General features: G+C 40.0%; 1 protein-coding gene and 1 long non-coding RNA gene across 10 annotated transcripts in view; one reads left to right on the plus strand and one right to left on the minus strand.

The window, feature by feature from the left end:
- Positions 1 to 20,939, minus strand: part of fscn2b (fascin actin-bundling protein 2b, retinal) — a 47,759-nt gene that overhangs the window by 4,644 nt on the left and 22,176 nt on the right. For 5 of the 9 annotated variants that reach the window (XM_086064671.1, XM_086064673.1, XM_086064672.1 and 2 more), the window contains 4 exons: positions 16,891 to 17,035; positions 16,475 to 16,671; positions 6,892 to 6,990; positions 5,686 to 6,412 (listed from right to left, as the gene is read on the minus strand). In XM_086064671.1, coding sequence (XP_085920797.1) covers positions 5,686 to 6,412; positions 6,892 to 6,990; positions 16,475 to 16,489 — 841 coding nt within the window. In that variant the 5' untranslated portion in view covers positions 16,490 to 16,671; positions 16,891 to 17,035. Of the gene's footprint in view, positions 1 to 5,685; positions 6,413 to 6,891; positions 6,991 to 7,874; positions 8,139 to 16,470; positions 16,672 to 16,890; positions 17,036 to 20,939 lie in introns of those variants that run through there. The other 4 variants (XM_086064679.1, XM_086064677.1, XM_086064676.1 and 1 more) reach the window with 4 other exon arrangements.
- On the plus strand, positions 170 to 10,926 carry LOC147156841 (uncharacterized). Its single transcript, XR_015091733.1, has 3 exons — positions 170 to 230; positions 1,514 to 1,726; positions 9,493 to 10,926. It is a non-coding gene; the product is annotated as an uncharacterized LOC147156841 (long non-coding RNA).

Below are 20,939 nucleotides of genomic sequence, written 5' to 3' on the forward strand. Positions count from 1 at the left end.
GGGGGGGTCTATACCAATATTGGACATTTTATATCATGATAATGATGTACCACAATAAAAAAAAAAATGAGTCTATTAAAAATATACAACACACTATGACTGCTTATCTTTTCTCACTTTATTTTGAAGTGATATTAAACAGATATTTTAATATACTTGTATTCTTCTAGGCCACTCCTCCTGGCTGGCGTGCACCGTAACTTAATTTCTGGTTTTCACCATAGCATTAGGTTAGCTTAGCATTTAGCATGGCTTCTCTGTCTTTCCCTCTGTTAACTACTACTCGCAATCCCTTTGTGAGAACAACAGTTGTAAAAAGTGTAGCTTATTATTGTTATCGTTGTGACTTAAGAGCGAAACCGCAAAGTATTTGGCCACAGTATTGGCTAGCAGAAGCTTTTTGCTAGCTGCAGCTAACAGCTAGCTGCTGTGGTTTAGCACCAATCTCGCCTCGACCTGCCGAATATAGCGAAGCTTTTTCTGACTGTTTCCGCTGTTTAAATTCGTGGTTCTCACTTTTGCTATTCATTGTGTAGTGAAGAGGTGCAAAATGCTCATTTCGATTTGAAAACTTCAATATGAAACTGTTTAATCCAAGCCTTATGTAGTTTGAAGGAGCCGAGGTGCCTTTTTGTGAATCGTTTTGAATAATTAGGGGTTTATTGTTTGTAAATTCTTTCTGAAAGTAGTATTTGTGTCGTGTTTTCACCCATCTTGTTATTTATTTTCATTAGCTGTTAGAATAAATTTTGCACCGTAACTTTGTCATGTATGGTGGTTACCACTTTCGTGGTTTGTTGTTCGGTGCCCCCTGGTGGCTGTTGTGTGGAACCGTACCTGCATAGTAAATGAAAGCTTTTGTCCATCAAATGACATTTCTAATGTTATTATTTGTTATTATTGGCCAAACCTTTTTATTGTCAAAATCATTTTGCATAGCACTTAGAGACCCTAATTATTTTGAGGTCGCAACATATGCAAATTCCAGAAACCACCACTATTTGACAGGCAGAACAACTTATAGCTCACCCAAAAGGTACCTAATTAACCTATGATGTAAAATACGTGTATATAAAGTTACTGTATTTTATAGCCACCATCACGCAGTCTACAAAGGCTATATGGATGCAAATATTGAATAATCTAACGTAAGCCTTCCCCCTTTTGGAAGATTGTATTTGTTTTCTGATTTTTTCCAGCGGCTTCTTGACTTCAATTGCATGTGGAAGCGAGAAAAGCGAGAGTGTGACGACACGTAACAAAGATGTCATGCTCGCTGAGCAACCTGGACACGTTAATGCACATCTTATTAATTCACGATAAATCAGGCGTCAGCGGGGGTCTCGCGCAGCCGTGACTCATCGTTGATATGAAGTGCGTTTGAAGCGGACATTCCTGAGGAGAGGACTCTTCTCGTATAGATTCTTTCATCCTGAGTCAATGTCATGCTTTGTCTGCCTATTCCGTGTGTCCCATTTCACACTAATTCAACCCAGAAATGATCCTCCGTCAGGGCTCAGCTGGACCTCACAGCCGCTACGCCGTCGACGGGCGAAGGACGGGAGGAGGAAACGGAGAACGGCGAAGAAAGAGATTGGATACACTGAAATCTAAGGAACCAATCTGAAGATATCAATACCTCTCCTGATGGCCGTCACAAGGCCTGGCCAAGCATACAGAATGAAGGCCTCGTCATCGCCGTCAGCCGTGATCAGGGTTCAAGTAGGTAAGCTCGGTTTGGTTGTTTACACTCTCGTAACTCAGATGGAATCTTTGCATTGGCCTCGGTTTTGGATGCGACCCCAGAACCGGCTCCACTTTCCGCCGTTGTCCTACCTGCAGTCTGAAAGTGGAGCAGGCCCAACTAATCCATCAGCCATGGATGGCTCTGGCATCTATTATTAATGGCAAGCTGATGCCACTATCCCCCTGACTCGTTTTCTCTTCTTTCTCCCAATCTGTTATTCTTCTCTGCTGCATTTTGTCTTGCTCCTTTCATTTTTACTTTCTTTTTTTGGGCCCACTCTAACGGACGTCGTCCCTACTCAACATGCCCCTCCCTCAAAAAACAATGAACAGACATTACAATTTACAATATTAATAATACAGTATTTCCATCCACTTCAACAGAGAAAGATGATTTGAGTTCCGAGCATGGTCACCCGCACAAACAAACAAGTAGTAGAAAATGAATGTTTGGATGCAATAATAATCTTTCACACGCGTCACCATTAGCGTGAATGAATAAATAACAATATACGGTTTGCATTATCATTATCTACAAGATCTACCTTAATAACATCCAAGCCTCTTATATAACTGCACTTGCTTTTAGTCCATTAGCAAGAAGGAGCACAAAGTGAGGTCAGGTGACTGCGGTTCTCAAGTCCTTCGAGAATCCCCCACAACACGTCGTCTACTTTCTTGTCCGCTTTCTCTTTCACTTCCAGCTCCTTTCGTCATCGCAGTAAAGGTATACTTGCCTGCTTTACTCTGCTAACTCAACAATTCATTGTTCAATTGGCACCCAAGTCACCCAAACCCCTGAGTTCTTTGGGCCGTATAACTCAAATAATTTAAAAAATAAATAAAATATTGTCAAAAGTTTGAGTAAAAATGACTGAAATAACTATTTGCAAAAGTGTGCACACCCTCATGTAACTCTGACATGTAACTCTTCAGAATTAACCAATCACATTCAAACTCATGTTAAATAGGAGTAAGGACACACCTGCCACCATATATAGTGTTTCCCACAGATTTGAAATCTACTTGGGTGGGTGGACTCTGGCGCGGGGGGGTTTCTCAGTCCTGTTACTACGTCTCTAGCTTAGGATCCACAAGTGAGTGACGGCGAACTAACGTTGCATGCGGTATATCCGGTCGCGTCACATTCTTTTTTTCTTTTTAAATACATTTTTAATAGATTTTCTTGAAAACTTCTTGGGTGGCAGCGAGTTTACTTGGGTAGCCCACCCAAGTATTAATATGGTGTGGGAAACACTGATATATAGCGCCTTTAATTAACCCCAATTAAACTCAGATGTTCTAGTAGGCTTTTTTTGTGCTATTTTATTGAGGTTTTTGTTATGCTACAAAAGCCTGGCATTTAAACAGGGGTGTGTAGACTTTTTATATGCAGTGCCTACAGTTAAGGTTTCACGACAGTCGGCCCTGTATTTTAACTGCATTTCCATTTCCTTTATTTCCTATGCGGCCGGCGTTGCGGAATGGGCTGTGTTCCACTTGACTGTATTGGTAAATGAATACCGCTATGGGCAAGTATTTGTTTGCGATGCAGGGTGGGGAAAACGTGCGCTCCAGGGTCACATTTGATTTTTAAAGGTTGGGTGGGCATTCGTGTAGATGAGGTAAAAACAATGTAAAAGGATTTTTTTTTTCAGACAGTATACATATTTTTATATATTTATTATCAGTATTTGTTATTTTGTGAATTAATACACTTTTCTCTTTTTATTGTTATAAAATTGTATTATCTGCAATAAATTCATTGATCAAATGAATAAATTAAAATAAAATAAAAGATGAATAAATACAAAATCAATGCAATAAAAATTTAATTTCAGTAAATACTCAAAATGGAGTCAGCCGTCCGCCCCATATTTACTTCTTGAGCGTTTCCTTGATTTTCCGCAGCATTTTCATTACAAAGTCAACGGTCAGTGGGTTAGGTTAGATTAGGTGACTCAAGAGGGAACGAAGCTTTTGGCCGGGGGGGGGGGGGGGGGGGGAGCTTGTGTTTCTGAAAGCAGACTCTCTCTTTACCTTCCAGGAACTGGGGACTAACTTCATCAATAATTCAACACACTTCACCTCCCCACTCGCCACACGGAGACATTATGTTAGTGTGTGTGGGCGTGTGTGATCGTGAAAGATGAAGCTTTTTTGTTTGTGCGAAACAAGCAGATGGAGTAAGAGAGGAGAATGTACTTTAGGCATGATGCAAGGATGGAAATGTACACGTATTAACGCGCGGGGAGCTGCGCCGTGCTCTCTCGGCGTTCACAGTCCTTCCCTTCAACCAATCAATTGAACGCGCTCGCAGTCATTTGCTTTCTGTCGGCAGCTCCCCACTGCTAACCAGGAACAATGAGCCGGGTCCCAGATTGGGTTTCGGCAAGTAACGCGAGCCCGCAGACAAGAATACGCAGCCAGCGGTTGAGCACGCTGACAGTATGCTAATCCGTCCCCAATCAGACCAGCGCGCGCCTTTCAACCGTCAGCGACGGAACACTTAGCAACCACTTGTAGCGCACTTCGACTTGGATGTCAACTGACCCCCCCGCGATTGCAATATTTGAAGTTTTGCAAACGCATCAAAGAAACCGCGGCCTTGTTTCGGTCAAGAATGGACTTTGAAGCTGATGTGGAGCAGCTGTAATCCATCAACGTTGCGGCGCGCTGCCATGTCCGCGCGCTGATCAAATAACCCACTTCAACTGCCCCGTGACAAGACCAAAGCATAAATACATAATGCAATATCAACACAATTCTGCGACGCGCAATATAGGTTACAAGCAGCTGTTTCAGTAAGCCCGGCGGGGGGGCAAAGAGTGTTAACGGCATTAGCCAGCAAAGCCAGGACAGGAAAAGCAATCGATTTTTTTGTTTTTTTTAAAAAAAACGTACATTTATGATTGATTATGTGGTAAAAGATTTGGAAAACAATGCTGTGCTTTCACATCTTGGAACAATACAAATTCACATCCCATTCATGTGAAACTGTCAGGCTTTCGTTCATTCAAGTTTTACGGTAATTTCGCACACATTTGCAGATCACAATTCGCAAATTCACTTGGTCATTTTTTTTTTAACCTACCCTTTGTTAATCTCTGAAAAGAATTCCAGAGTAGATGTATTTTCTAAAATGTCACGCAAATGAAGCCAAAGCATTGTCTAAATAGGAAACTAGTATGTTTAAGTGATATATCTCGACTGAGAAACAAGCTTTGTATGTCGGGGGCGGAGCTAAGTTTAGCCTGGGTTGGTATGGAGAGCCTTTTACCACAAGTGCACATTTTCTAAATCATTAGGGCAATGTTGTTAAGATAAGTATGAAATCATATTAAACAGTTTTAGGATAGTATTTTGTGCTGTATTTACAGCTAAAACTATGAATATAGACATTTTTGGAGGGCGCCAGTAGCTGTACTATAATATGAAAAATATCTTTCTTGAAGGATGTTTGCATATGACTAAGACAAATCTTATTGGACTAGCATAAACATATTGTTAAATAGATCATTTTCTATGTGCCCCCACTAGCCTAAAACGTGGCATTCTGATTAATATTGTGTTTGTGGAATATGAATTGAATCAGAAAATGACATCACATGTGCCTAAGGGGCTCACTTTGCCAATGTCACATGATCAAACCCAGAAAAAACAGGTGAGCTGTGACAGTCATTACCCGAGCCCTTCGGCACTGTGATGTCATTTTCAGTCGACAGCAGAGGGCGGTATAATGTCAAAATGGCCGCCCACTCAAGTTGATTATTTTTTTTTTTAAATACAGTTGGAGTTCAGATGACTTTGCGCGAGAACCTGTGTCCACCCAGGTCAGCGACACTTATTCACACCTACGGGAAATGTATATTCTTCAATCAATGTACCGACCATGCATGTTTCTGGAATTTGGATCGAATTGTGTTGCGTTTGACCTACCTTGCCTCATAGAAACGTATTTCCCATTGGCTGCCATCAGAACCACCTGCGGGTGGCTCTCCTCCAGGTCAAACAGTTCGTCCTTACCCGGTTTCGAACAGCGGCCGGACCTCAAGGTACCATTGGGGCCCACAGGAGACAAGTACTTCCCCTCGCAATCTTTGAAAGCCAACTTCCCGCACTTGAGCTCCAGCGTGTACGTTGTGGTCCTGCCGCTTTGCGTCACCAGCTTCCCGTCATTGCTGAGGAAGCGACTGTCGCAGGTCTTCAGGCAGTACTTCCCGCTCTGGTACACGAGAGTAAGGATCGCAGCCACGCCCCAGGCAACGTTCATATCCACGCAGATCTCGCCGTCCTCCACCGAGAGGTGGGCGTAGCGCTTGCGGGCCACCGACAGCAGGCTGGCCTGCGGGTGCAGGGCCAGGTGCACCGCCCACAGCTCGGCGTCGGCGATACCCTGGGCAAAGCAGGACAGGTAGTCCCTGGAGCCGCCGAAGAAGCGGAGGTGCCGCTCGGATTGGAGAGCCCAGCGGCCGTCCGACTGGGCCGCGATGAGGAAGCGGCAGTCCGAGTGGCGGCCGTCTGCTTCGCAGGTCACCTTGCCGTCCTTGTCGGAGGCCAGGTAGCGTCCGAGGTGGCTGCGCAGGTAGACCACCCGGGTGTCCTGGGAGTCCTGCTCTAAGGTCCAGATCTGCTTCTTCTTCATGCTTGGAGCTGATGCATTGACCTGATACACAAAGACGGCTTCGTGTTAGGCATCACTGAAACCGACAGTTTTCGACCAATACAGTAGATATATTTTGTTTGACTTTTTCATAGATACTGAATGCGGTCCTTAATTGCTTGGTCTGCGACAAAAGCGTCTGCAACTAATTTTTTCAGGATGGTTTAATTCATTCGCATTTGGCTGCGTCGCCTGGTTTGGGTCCGACACTAGTAATTGATTGGACTCCAGGTTGGCTAGCTCCTGACTCAGATTACATGTTGGAGAAGTCAATGGTCAAAGGCAAACATGTCCAAAATCCAGTCTGTGGGCCGTTTGTGGCATTGGATCTTGGTGTTATTGTGCCAAAATGTTTGGACAACTCTGGCCTTGGGATCCACATAGTTTTTCCACGCTGCAAAAACCGAAGCACTTTAATACTTTTTCAAATGCATATAACCCACACGTAAGACTGAACAGGTTGCGTAAGATTTTTTTCAAACCTTGAAGCCAAATGTCTCAGCAGTGAGGTAGCGACCTTCGTGGTTGATCAGACCAAACTGAAGCGTCAGAGAGTGATTCCCGTTGGACGGCATTTTGACCTGTAGAAAAAACCCGCAAGATTTGTAAGGTCAGATGTTGGACCTGTGAAAAAGGGGCATGGACAACAATCTCGGTTGTAGTTCATATCCTAAATTCCCACAAAGTTGTTAGCAGTTGTCCGTGTCTTGGAGGTTGACCTTCTTTTACAGACAGAGAGACCCTCTACCTCTTGGGTTCGATCGAAGCTGGAGGGTTCAGAGAGTCAATCTCAGGGGTTCGGCGGAGGGTCCACTTGTGATGTTAAGTCATGTGATTTCTTTATTATTGTAATCCCTTCATACTTTGTCGAGCAAAACAAGGAAGTGGTGGGATGACTATGAACGTATGGTGTTCCACAGGGTTCAATTCTGGGTCTTCTGCTGTTTTCATTGTATCTGCTGCCCCTGGGTTCCTTCTTAAGAAAACAGTGGTGGTTGTTTTAAAGCGCTCTAGAGTCGAGTTGGTGGAGTAAGCGCCCTAACTGCATGACACATTTCGGTTTGATGCAGTTGTCGAACTTAAAATAATTGTTTCAGTCCATAGTGAGAAAGAAAAATAAAGTTCCATTTTCATAAATTAATGGAAGTTGTTACAGTTAATTGCAGCGCTGACAAGGTAGATTTCCTAGATTTGACAAAATTACCAATGACTCATGCTGTTGCGGGAGAATTAGCAGTTAATTTAGATTTATTCCTTTCTTTGTAGCACTCTGCTAAATCAACAGGGGCAGAAAAAAGGAATGGAGGTGATGTCATGGGGAGTGATGAAATGCAAACATCGCTAAGACAGGAAATCAATTCATTAAGGTACAGCGTATAAAGCTCTCTGGAGACCGCCAAATTCCTGCCCCCACCCATTGCTTTCACGATACAGTTTTCCAGCCACAGCCTCCTAATTTACTTACTGTGGTTTTGTGGCTTCCCCTCTGCTGTTTCTGCAGCTCTAATTCCAGCTCCCAGATTTAAGAGGCTTCTTTCGCCAAGTGACCTGTTGTAATTCCTGCCTTCTTCTGTTTTTTTTTTTTGACGTCTCCTCGTCCCGTCGTTCCCTCCCAGCCTCGACTCGCCTAATCAGGTCGGACGCGACGAAGGCTTCAGTCGACCTCCTCGATCGAGAGCCTGTCGTCAGTCTCTCGTGCCGCGTAGACTAATTTTGCTCTCGACCGCTTATCTCTTCGTCTTCAGCAGCGCCCTCCCCCCTCTCGCCTGTGGAACGCCGCCGTGTTCTCGTCCGGCCCCGGATCACCTTCTTGACTTCTTCACCCCGAGGGTTCATTCGCTTGGTCTCCCCATTTTTCCAGTCTTCTCCTGCTCATTTTCTTTTTCTGACAGTGCGGTTTCTTGTTCCTGCGCCCTCTGACCTTGCTCCTCTACCTTCCTCGAAATCCAGATTCCTTAAGTTCGACCGGTGCCGAAGAACATCCTCAGCCATCCGAGGACTCCGTTCCCTGAACATAAGGTGTCCGTCACAAAAGGACGCTCGCCTTAAGCCTTCCTGTCACCTTCCCCAGCTGACATAATCTTGCTTTTCTCTGACTCTTCTGCTCTTTTTCTCAACTTTGCTCTGTTCTTTGCTCCCTGGCGCATAAAGACAGGTAAGTAGAAGAAACACATGCACAGGCTGATAGTAACCAGAGCACTCCTTGTGCCTGCTTTCCTAGAGCTCCCCTTACCCTCTAACACAGAGGGTTTAGTTACACACCTTCTCTGATTGCACACTCTTCAGGTCAGCTCTAATAGGACCAAGGGGCAGACTGGCTTTTGTGTATGTACCCCCCCCCCCCCCCACACACACCCCAGGCCGAGTAATCAGCCTCACCAATCAGCCGATTGTTAGACTTCTTCGCCAGGTAAACAGAATTCCCGATTCCTTCTACTCCTCAACCCAATCATCTCAACCTGGCTAATCTACCGGCACTGCCCCCCCCCCCCCCCCCACCCTGCTGTTTGTCAACGCACATTCACACGAACCTTAGAAACATGCATATGAGCTCAGTAAACGGTCATCTAAGATTTGCTCCTCGTGACCTGGATGTGAACCTCGACTCATTGTGCAGAATGTAAGAAATGACGCTTATGTTACTAATTTATATGTATATGCCCTTGTCTCCTAATATATACGTATATAACTAACTCTTTCATATAGAATATGCCCTTGCCTCCAAAGCAGCACCTGTCAAGACAATTACATTTATATTGTCATTGCGAGATTGCATAGTTACAGTGGATATAAAAAGTCTACACACCCCCTATTCAAATGCCAGGTTTTGTGATAGAATAAAGTTAGACCAAGATTAAGTCGTTACATAATATCACCTATCACATATACATCTTAAGACGGAAAGTAAACATGAACAACTGACATAAAGTGGTGGCAAAAGTGTGCACCCTCTTCAAAATTCCCGAACCCCATTCAAACTCACGCTGATTGGGAGTTGGCGCACACCTGTCACCATCTTAAGTGCCACTGATTAACCCCAAATAAAGTTGTTCTAGTAGGATTTCCCTGACTTTTTCTTGCAGGAGCTCAAAGGTTGCGTGCTAACGTGGGACGTGGAACTGTTCCTCCGCCATGTCCAAGGCACCGGGTCCAACTAAAGAAAAACAGCACCAAAAGCATGATGCTGCCACCATGCTGAACTGTAGGTATGATGTTGTTTTGGTGATGAGTGTTGTTGTTACCCAAAAAGTTCAAACTTGGCGGCCTTAACACATTTTCCCACACACGTTTTGGGAGACTTTGGTTTGCATCACAAAAGCCTGGCATTTGACTCATTTGCTCCCAAAAACGTCAAAAGATGTTTTATTTTTAATGTTTAACATGTCACAAAGATGTATTTATACGTTTTTTATGTTTTTTTTATGCTAGAGCATACAGAATGCTTTGATGCAGCCTGTCAACTGCAAATAACGGTAGTTATTACACAAATGGCCAGCACGTTGAGGCAGAGCAAAAGAGATCAACCAGGGCCATGTTCGAAAAAATAGCTCATTTACTCAGTTCTAAATAGATTTGTAAATAATGATGAAACTTAGCTATATTCTAATGCCAATTTCTGCAAAACAGGAACAAATAGAAATATACATTTTTTTCCTGATGAAAGAACAGACTCTAATATTTCTTTTGGTAGGTTCCATGTTTTTATAGCAATAGAACACAATATTCTGTGGGCGTTGCTAAATCAGTCAAAATCCAGTAAAACAGTCGGGAGTGAAGGGGATTGCTTTAGTGAAAATAGCTGGGAGTGAATAAGTTAAACAGTGGTGTGTAGACGTTATATCTGGCGTAAATAAGAAAACCTCCCATATGCATAGCAGAAAATATGTAAAATATTTTATTATAATAATTTGTAACTTTTTCATATAGTTATAACTAATTTAATTAAAAATAATTTGGCAATTATTTATTTAAAAATATTGTTTATTTTACCAATATTTTTATTGTATTATTAATTTAATGACATAAATAAATAGAAAGAAAGTGAACTAATCAACCAATTTTAAGATTGTTTTCTTCTAAATTAATTAATGTAATTATTGTAATTGTAATCAATTACAAATACTGTATTATAGGAATACTGCTCAGTGGTTCAGATTAAAGACGGAAATGTAAAGTATTGGACCTTAGCCAAGATTCAAACCCCAAATCTCAAAACAGCGAGGCAGACATGCTAACCTCAAGTCCACAGGATTCTGCTCCTCTGTGATAAACTGATCTGCATGGCAACCGCAATTAATTAGGAAACACATCACACATTTGAATGCTTTGAATGCCCTTTTCATTAAATGCAGACATTCACACTCGTGTCGTGTGTGGTTGAGGTGACAAAAACACAGCTCGCAAATCAAAAAAAGTCATACAGCGTTATTGTCATCAGCGCCATTATTTTCATTACTGTTACTATTATTGCTTCCACTGTAATTCCCTCTCATGTGTGTTCTATCTCACGCACCATTAGTTCAGGCCGCGTGGCCCCCGGGGGCCGCGTCATCGTCTGCTGATGTGCCGGCGAGCCCGCCGCTGTCGGCACACGGACGCCTGGCGATAGCCAGCCAGATGTTTTTTTTGTGTTTTTTTTTTTTTTTTTTTTGTCGTCCCCCTCCTCTCTTCCCCCTCGTATTGTGCGGGGCGGGCCGTGCCAGGTTCACTGTGGCAACCGTGTGATGGTGCTTTAGAGGCCATTACGTCGGCCCTCTGATGACACTCAAATAGCTATCATTACACCTCCTCCAAGGAGACACGGAGCAGGGAGTGGGGGGGAGGCAGGGAAGAGGGGAAGAAAGAAGAGAGGGGGGAGCGAACGAGGGGAGAAAATCTGAAAGGTGAATGGTGGAATGATGGCATGAAATTGCACGGGAAGACGGGATGAGGGAGAAGTGGGAGTGACCGGGAGGAAGAATTCAAAATGACCGTTTTGGGAGTTAACAGCCTACAGGCCCTTTTCTCCCCTATTAACTTCTATTCTGATATTACTTGGGACTGCGGGGAGGCTGGCTCGCACCCCCGCAGCGTCCCGTTATATTTCTACAGGCACCCCGTGCCCCCACACTCCTGAACACTGAAAGATCAGCTGCTTGTTTGTTTGTTTCTTCTTTTTCTTTCTTTCTATTTATTGCATTGAAGAGCGACAGCGCAAGAGGTAACGGGTGAAGGTTTTTGCGCCCTCGAGCAAATTTCGCAAAAACAGACAATAGAAATGATGTTCAATATTTGTATTTCCAGACACAGGCACAAAATTAGCATCATTACTAAATGCTTTATTGATATCAAAATCTTAGACAACAGAGATTAAAAAAAAAGAATTACTCATTACTAAGCATATATTTTGACATTTTTATGAAAGTAATGTGTAACATACTTTGTAGTTGTCGCCACTACTTACTACTTTGTTACTAGCCAGGGCCTTGGCGCCATCTTGTGGCATCTTAGATTATAGACAGAGCACAAAAATAAATTTCCCAGTTGAATAGGTTTCCCCTAATCAGTGAATTTGTGAATAGCTAACTGAAAATAGTCAACAGTTCACTGTATATGTTGTAAATAAATTATCATTAATCCCCAAAAATGACCAACATGTCTTTATTGGCCTTGCGTTGTACAACTGGGACAAAATGGAGCCGCAAAAGTGACCTCCCATTGCCCAAATTCGGGCAAGTTCAAACTGCCGTCTTGGAGTTCTCGCACTCGCAGTACCCACAGCCACCGCTAAGAGGCGGTATCAGCCTTGAATTGTAGCAGTTGTGCGGGGGTCACTACTGTACTGTACAATCTCTTGGAGGTGGAAAAAAAAACCCAGGGAAGATTGATGCTTGTTTCGTTACTGTTGGTGCCTGTGTGACTGCACAGCCCTGAGAAGGGAAGAAGCCCCCTTTTAAACGGCTGCTTTTAATGCTTGGCTTTTAATGGAGGGTGGGGTCTCACAAGAGCAAATCAAACCTGAAACATCAGCGCAATTAAAACAAGGCTATCGCGGTTGCACAACAGGAGCACGAAAATATGTGTGAATTGAACGTTATGGCTTCTTCGCTGCTGCTACGCTTGCATTTCTCATGTGCTTTTAATCTCACTGCTTCTCTCGCATGCTAATTTGATTATGATTAGGCGAAGGTCCTGGTTGTCCAACGGTTCTCGCGCCTTCCCAAACTAGGCTTTTGGAACAGTCCGGATGAACTGATACATTGAGTTTCTAAAAACAAACCGCCTCTGGATCATTCATTAATTCACATTTGGCTATTACAGTGCGGGCTTGTGTTTTATGGGCAGAGCTGTTCCTTCCTGGGTGACAGGAAAGAGTTAATATCAACCGGCTAAACGTGATGAGTGAGAGAGACCGTGACAAACACGCAGCCAATGGGCGCCAAGATTAACACCTTGCTCGTCCGCGATTGGTCCAAAGCCCGATATTGTCCTTTGGCAAATCAGAGCCCACGTGGGATGGGGACCCCTCATCCCAGCGTTCATTGGCTAAGACTCCAAACCCGAAACCCACCTCGCCCCATGATTGGCTCTAAGCTCCACACAGCGCCCCTCCCCGGCTTGTTTTCCGTCCGCGAGGAAGGGAAATATCCCTCTCGCGAGCTCCGTGGGCTCGCTCGCGCTCCCTCGTCCCGCCGCCGCGGTCTCGCTTCACATTTATCAACATGTCACAGCGAGCCTCTTTAACGGCGACAAAGTACGAAAAACACGACTACGGCGTGATATTTAACACGGAGTCAACGCGTCCCGGTATTCCGCTTTCGTGTGTTACGCTAAAGTGTTCACCTTTTACCTGAGGAAGCGCACGCAGTTTTAGTGGATGATTTATGTCCGTGTGACATCATGGAGATGTGACACACACGCGGAGTGACACAGCTAACCTTTAATGAGGTCATTATATTAGTAAAGATGAACAGGCAATAGAACTTAATCCAATTAGACTTTATGGCCACAGACAACATCCATCCATTCGGGCATCCTTTCACGCGTTCTATTAATCATCCATCCATCGTCCACGATGCGTGCTGTCTAACAACTGCCTATTCATCCCACCTATCACCTAACCATACATCACCGATTATTTAATTCATTCACTCACTCATTCATTCATTCATCAAAATGTCCACCCATCCATGTATTCTTTTCACTATCCATCCACACATCCATCATTAGTCCGCATCATGGGTATTAATGATTACATTAATTAATTAATCCATCCATCCGTGCACTCATCCATCCACCCATGTGTACCTTTTACTAACTTACCAATTCATTCCACCTATCATCCATCCAACCACCGGACCGCCCATCAAAACATTGATTGATTCATTCATCCATCAAAACCCGCATCGCCCATTCATCCATCCATCCAAGTCTGCGTCATAGGCGTCCATGATTAAATGTATCCATTCATCCATGCACTCATCCATTCATCCGCGTGTGCCTTCTGCTAATCACATATTAACTCATTCATTTCTTCAACTGTGTAATATAGTAATAGTAAACACCTATTCCACCATTCATCCATCCATCCATTCATGTATCCATCCATCCACGCCTGCTTTCTACTACCAACTAATCGTTCACCTTTTTGTAGCTTCATCCATCCATTTACCCATCCATGCATTCATGAACTATCCTTACACTTTCATGTATCCATTCATGATTTCATCCATTCATCCATGCACATTCATGTGTTCATTTTCAGATCAATCCATACCTATTTGTCCATCTTTCTGTCCATGCACTTTTTGCATGCTTCATTCATTCATTCAATGCTTTCGTTCATTCATTCATTCAATCAATGCTTTCGTTTAGACCATCTAACATCCCCGTATCAATCCATGCGCATCCACTAATGTACCGATTCACTCATCCATCCATCCAATCAAACTGTCACACTTTATTTTTTATTTTTTTGCAATATTGCTTGAAGGTATTCTCTAAAAAAACAAGTGTTCTCTACATGTTATGACTTTATTTTATTACCCAAATGGGTCAATAGCTAATCTCTGTCTGTGAAAGAACACTTACACATTCCCACTTAGTTTGTAGTGTGTGTGCGTGTGCGTGCGCGTGTGCGTGTGCGGAGACATTGCACATGACTTTGCAGTTGCAACGGGGAATTAAGATGATTCCAATGACCTGGCAATTAAAAGAACAAACTGCGCTATGAAACCAAATACATATGTAGAACCTTTGGCCACTCGCTAATGAAACGTCCTGGAAAATGGCGCATCATAGTTGCATTGTTGGTATTCACTCGAGGGGCCTCGGCATGACCGGTTTCTCCGAATCCGATGCAGACAAAAACCTTCCGCCCCGCACCAGCATCTACAATATATGAAAATTAATCGCCTGATTTAGTCGGCTCGATTTAAGTCTATTAAGCACTAAAGCCTTGTAATGGTTGACCTTATAAGATTTACCAGTTTCAATTACGTTCTATATTTATTGTTCGCACGCTCTCAAGACTACACTGCCCCTAAAGGCCTTAAACATTATTACTATTTTAATCGAATGCGGCTTAGTTATTAGCTTGCGTACACGCATGATAAAAACAACAATGCATTATGGGACTTGAGGGGCTCCCCGCAACACAAACCGAGCAACATATTTGCGGACATGATTGTGGTCATGATTCTGAAAATATTTCTAAGATTTTTTTTATTTATTTAAATGTAGTTCACAATGGAGAGAAAGGCTTGTGTGGTTTGTAGTCAATTGGAAATCGCTCAATTTTTTGTGTTACTTGTAAAAGCTTGGTATTATTTGAAGGCAAATGTTATGTCCTCGATGACTAAGTTATTAAAAACGTAAACATTTTTTTTTATGGAAAATGCATTTTACACAGTAATACTTTAATAATTGTTGAGTGAAATTGATTTATTTTCCCCTGAATTTGTTATAAACGGTTGTATTTTGTTAGTAAACACAAATGTAAAAAAATAAAAATAATGTACTCAACAATTTGTTAACTTAAACTAAATTTTGTGGGCACTGTTAACTAATTTACTGCCATAAATTCATAAAAAAGAAGATTATTAAAAATTAAAGGCAAGAGATAATTTTTTTTATTGTAATTAATTGCATGACTTCACTAGTTAACTCACGATTAATCAAAAATTTTACATCTGTTCTAAATGTACAATAAAAAATTCTAGGTTTTCATACTCTTAACAAAAGTGGGAAAACATTTTAAACTAATAGAAATAGTTCAAATGAATTTTTTACGTTTATAGCCATCAATGGCAGTGAATGAATAAAAAAGAATATGAATAATTCATCAGGCGATTAAAGTTTTTAATCGTAATTATTCGCATGACTTCACTAGTTAACTCACGATTAATTACAAATTTCAAATAAAGCCTAACTATACATAGTCAATTTCATTTCAATTTTTTGGGGGGGGTTTTCATACTATTGTTAACAAAAGTAGAAAAAAATATTAAACTAATAGAAATAGTTCAAATGAATTTTGGACCTTTGTAGCAGTCAATAGCAGTGAATTAGTTAATGTAAAATATGCCCCCCCCCCTCCCCCCAAAAGAAAAAAATCTTTATACTAAAAAATGAAAATGAAAAAAATAAAAAGTAAGCCACCATTCAAAGGTTTGGGGGGGGGTCACATAAATATACCCTTATTTTTTTAAACACATTTTTTTTTCATCACTTAAAAACTGAAAAAAACTGCCAAAAAGGGACATTTCTAATTGTATTCAGCTTTGTACATATTAATTAGAGATTGAGTCCATCTTCTTCATGTGCAGTATATCTGTATCTGTGTATACTGCCCCCGTGTGGCCAAGGCTCGCACACCAGAGCAGCACCAAGTCCACTGAATTGTCGCTAAAATGTATCAAAACGCTAATGTAACTGTTATCATTTTACTAAGTGGCCACAAACTTTTGAATGGCGGTGTAAGTATTTATTTATGAAACAAAAACATGTATGAATGTCGCGTTCTCGCTTCGACGCCCATTCGGCGGTAACATCGCTCAGCAGGTGCGCGCCACCGATTTTACCTGCCTTCTGATCCGGCATCAGCGGGACGCGGCGGCCCTCGCCGCGTGACGTCCCACGCAGGGTACCCCCTGCGTATCCTGGCCGATTGTCGTGGCGGCGACGGCGGCCATAGCGCCGGTTGCCAGGGAGATTGCCGGCTGCTTGTCTTGACCCGTCCCCCTCGCGCTGTCACCGGCGTTATTGATGCACGCCGCTGCTTGCTATTGTGGGAGTGCGGGGAGGGAGGGCGAAGAGGACAACGGTTAATGAGTTCAGGAGGAAGAGGGACTCTCCCCTCGACCCCCCCTCCCCCCCTTCCCCTCGTCTCTCCTTCATTTCTCATGGGGGTCTGCCTTGTGTGAGTGTGCATTAAGAATGGGGGTCTCTCGTTATCCATCATGGTAAAATGCACTTTGGCTGGCTGAAAAATGCTCACGCACCTAAAGCTTGCTCGCTGTTTTCATGCAGAGCGCTTGCAAAACATTCTCCTGCACCTCTTTGGGAACGCATCTCCTCGATGCTGCTTGAAGCTCGGGGCGAGGTTAATAATGACCCATCTCCCCCGTAGACAGGCCCAAATATGCACTGTTTGGACGGAGAGAGACGAAGCAGGTAAAAACAAAAAAAAATTGGGTTACGCAATGCATCCTGGGAAGCAAAGAGCAGACAAAAAGTGTGCAAAGCAAGAACCGGTGACGGGTCATTGAAAGTTGTCCATTTCTTTAACTCATTTACTGCCATTGACGGTTCTAAACGTCAAAAAAATCATTTGAACTATTTCTATTAGTTTAACATTTTGTTTCTACTTTTGTTAACAAGGGTATGAAAACCTAGACTTTTTATAGTACATTTAGCACAGATATAACAATTGTGATTAATTGTGAGTTAACTAGTGAAGTCATGCGATTAATTACGATTAAAAATTTGACTAGATGATTGTTTAAAATGAGGGGCGTCGGGCGATTACAATTTTTAGTTTTCATACTCTTGTTAACAAAAGTGGGGAAAAATGGAATATAATAGTTAAAATGATTTTTTGACGTTTATATCCGTCAATGGCAGCAGTATTTTTTTTTTTGTGAAGGTAATCCTGACTCACATGCAAACCAAATGAAAAACAATACACGAATTGTGTGTTTTTATTTTAATTTCTATTATGAAACAATTATATTTATTGAACGCATGTTTTAACGTGTTGTAACAATTATTATGAGAAAGTTATATAAATGCACAAATGGTTAGTTTATCACCGCTGTAAAAAAAAAAAAAAGAAGGGATCTTGAAATGTGCTCGAATTTGACCTTGAAAAAGGTATGAACCTGTCTGAAGAGTCTCTATAGATGGATGAGGACGAACAACAACACACACATATACATATATACACCGTATATATACACACACACACACACACACACACACACATACACACAAAGAAGCACCAGCATGGATTAATGCCTTTGCCTCAACTATTTCATTTATTAGTGTCAGAGGCCTTTGTGATGAGAGCATTTTTCAGGTTGCTAACCATTACTCCCCCAAGGCCCCGGGCTCCATAGGTTCTCAATGCAATGTGTGTGCGTGTGTGTGTCCATATAAGTGAATGTGAACCCTACATATCACGATCATGCCTATAGTCTAACCAACTTGTGAGCTCGTTGCAGGTTTTTTTTTTTCTTTCCGGTCTATTCTTTTGCACACGTCAACCACAAGCCAAAACAGCTCCCAAGTTTATTTTCGCCCTTGAAAGGATGTTTTGTTCATTCAAGCGCATAGAATCTGCCGAGTATGCGGTAAGCTATCGCGACGACCTGAGAGAAACTCACAAGTGAGACACAAACAACATCAACGTGTCTCAATATTCTTCCAGCCTCCTGACATTGGTTGCGGTCTGAAGAGTGACTGATGACATTAGTAACATGGCGTTGATGCATTCATTTATCTGTTAACTACGCACCTTCGGTTGATTCTGGAAAAGGAAAGAATTTGTGTGACAAAAGTGAAATTAAATGATCTTCAGCCAACATTGAGGGACTAATAATTAAAAAAAAATGCTAATAATATATATACATCCATTTTCTATACGACTTATCCTGGAAGTCATGCTACCAACATAGCAGCTGTTGCTAACGTTGACTTGGCTACAGTGCTAATGCTAGCTTAGTTTTGCGCTACTATTTTGCACTCCATGGAAGGCTTTTTTTTTTTTTTTTATGTTTAAAAATGACCATGTATACTAAGGCTTTTATTATGTTAAAAAAAACAGACTATGTATAGTTAGGCTTTTTTAGTCATGGTCATTTTTTCATGAAAAAAAAAACCTAACTATACATAGTCAGTTTTTTTTATTATAATAAAAGCCTTAGTATACATGGTAATTTTTTGATTGTTTTTTTTTTAAAGCCTTACTATACATGGTATGTTTTTTATTTAAAAAGAAAAGCCTTACTATACATGGTCATTTTTTTATATTAAAAAAAAGCCTTAGTATACATAGTCATTTTTTGAGTTAAACAAAAAAAAAAAGCCTTAGTATGCATGGTCATTTTTTGATAAAAAAGAAAAGAAAAAAGCCTTACTGTACATAGTCTGTTTTTTTTCATCATAATAAAACCCTTAGTATACATGGTCATTTTTTCATGAAAAAAAAAGCCTAACTATACATAGTCTGTTTTTTTTTATCATAATAAAAGCCTTAGTATACATGGTCTTTTTTTAAATTAAAAAACAATAATACATTTAAGAAAAGCCTTACAGTATGGTCATTGGTCATTTTTGGAAAAAAAAAAGAAGACATAATATGGTAATTATTATTATTTTTTACATAATAAAAGCCTTACCATACATGGTAATTTTTTTATTAAAAAAAAAGCCTCACTATACATGGTCATTTTTTTATTTAAAAAAAAAAAAGGTCTATGCATAGTCTGTTTTTTTAAAACATAATAAAAGCCTTAGTATACATGGTTATAAAAATAAAAATAAACATTAAAAAAAGCCTTACCATGGTCATTTTTTGATACTATACATGGTAATAAAACTTTTTTTTTTTTACATGATCATTAAAAAAAAAAAAGCCTTGCTGGTCATTTTTTTATTTAAAAAAAAGCCTTACTCTACATTGTAATTTTTTTTATATAAAAAAAAGAGCCTTGCAATACATGGTCATTTTTTGATATAAAAAAAAAAATCATAAAAAAAAGGCTTACTATATACATGGTCATTTTTTTTTTTTTTTTTTAAGCCTTACAATACATGGTCATTTTTTTATTAAAAAAAAAAAGCCTCACTATACATGGTCATTTTTTGATAAAAAAAAACAAAGCCTTACTATGCATGGTCATTTTTTTTTATAAAAAAAAAAGCCTTTAATGGTCATTAAAAAAAATAAAATAAAAAGCCTAACTATACATGGTAATTTTTTCATTAAAAATAAAGCCTAACTATACATAGTCTGTTTGTTTTTTAAACATAATAAAAGCCTTAGTATACATGGTTATAAATAAATTAAAAAAAATGTAAAAAAAAGCCTTACCATGGTCATTTTTGATACTATACATGGTAATAAAATTATTATTTTTTTTTTACATGATCATTAAAAAAAAGAAAAAAAGCCTTGCTATACATGGTCATTTTTCAAATTAAATAATAATAATAAATTTTTAAAAAGCCATTGGCATAAAAAAAAAGAAGCCATAATATGGTATTTTTTTTATTAAAAAAAAACATTACTATATATGGTCATTTTTGTATTAAAAAAAATAATAAAAAAAAAGGCTTACTATACATGGTCATTTATATATATTAAAAAAAAAACATAAAAAAAAGGCTTACTATGTGGTCATTGGTCATTTTTTGAAGAAAAAAATAAGCCATAATATGATATTATTTGATTAACAAATAATAATACATTTAAAAAAAACATTACTATATATGGTCATTTTTTGATAAAAAAAAAAAAAAGCCTTACTATACATGGTCATTTTTTGATTAAAAAAAAAAGCCTACTATACATGGTCATTTTTTTCATTAAAAATAAGGCCTAACTATACATAGTCTGTTTTTTTTAAACATAATAAAAGGCTTACTATAAATGGCCTTTTTTTTAAAGCCTTATTATACATGGTAATTTTTTGATTAACAAAAAAAAAGCCTTACTATACATGGTCTTTTTTTGATTAAAAAAAATATTAATACATTTTAAAAAAGCCTTACTATTGGTAATTTTTTGAAAAAAATAGAAGAAGCCATAATATGGACTTTTTTTTAATTAAAAAAAAAAAGCCTTACTATACATGGTCATTTTTTTCATTAAAAATAAAGCCTAACTATACATAATAAAAGCTTTAGTATACATGGTTATTTTTGGATATAAAAAAAAAAAAGCATTAAAAAAAGGCTTACTATAACACGGTCATTTTTTAATAAAAAAAAAAAGCCTTATTATACGTGGTCATTTTTTTATATAAAAAAAAACTAATAACAAAAAAAG

Source organism: Leptonotus elevatus, chromosome 20 (genome assembly GCF_054856555.1).
Source record: "Leptonotus elevatus isolate MCC_2025b chromosome 20, RoL_Lele_1.0, whole genome shotgun sequence".
Classification (NCBI taxonomy): domain Eukaryota; kingdom Metazoa; phylum Chordata; class Actinopteri; order Syngnathiformes; family Syngnathidae; genus Leptonotus; species Leptonotus elevatus.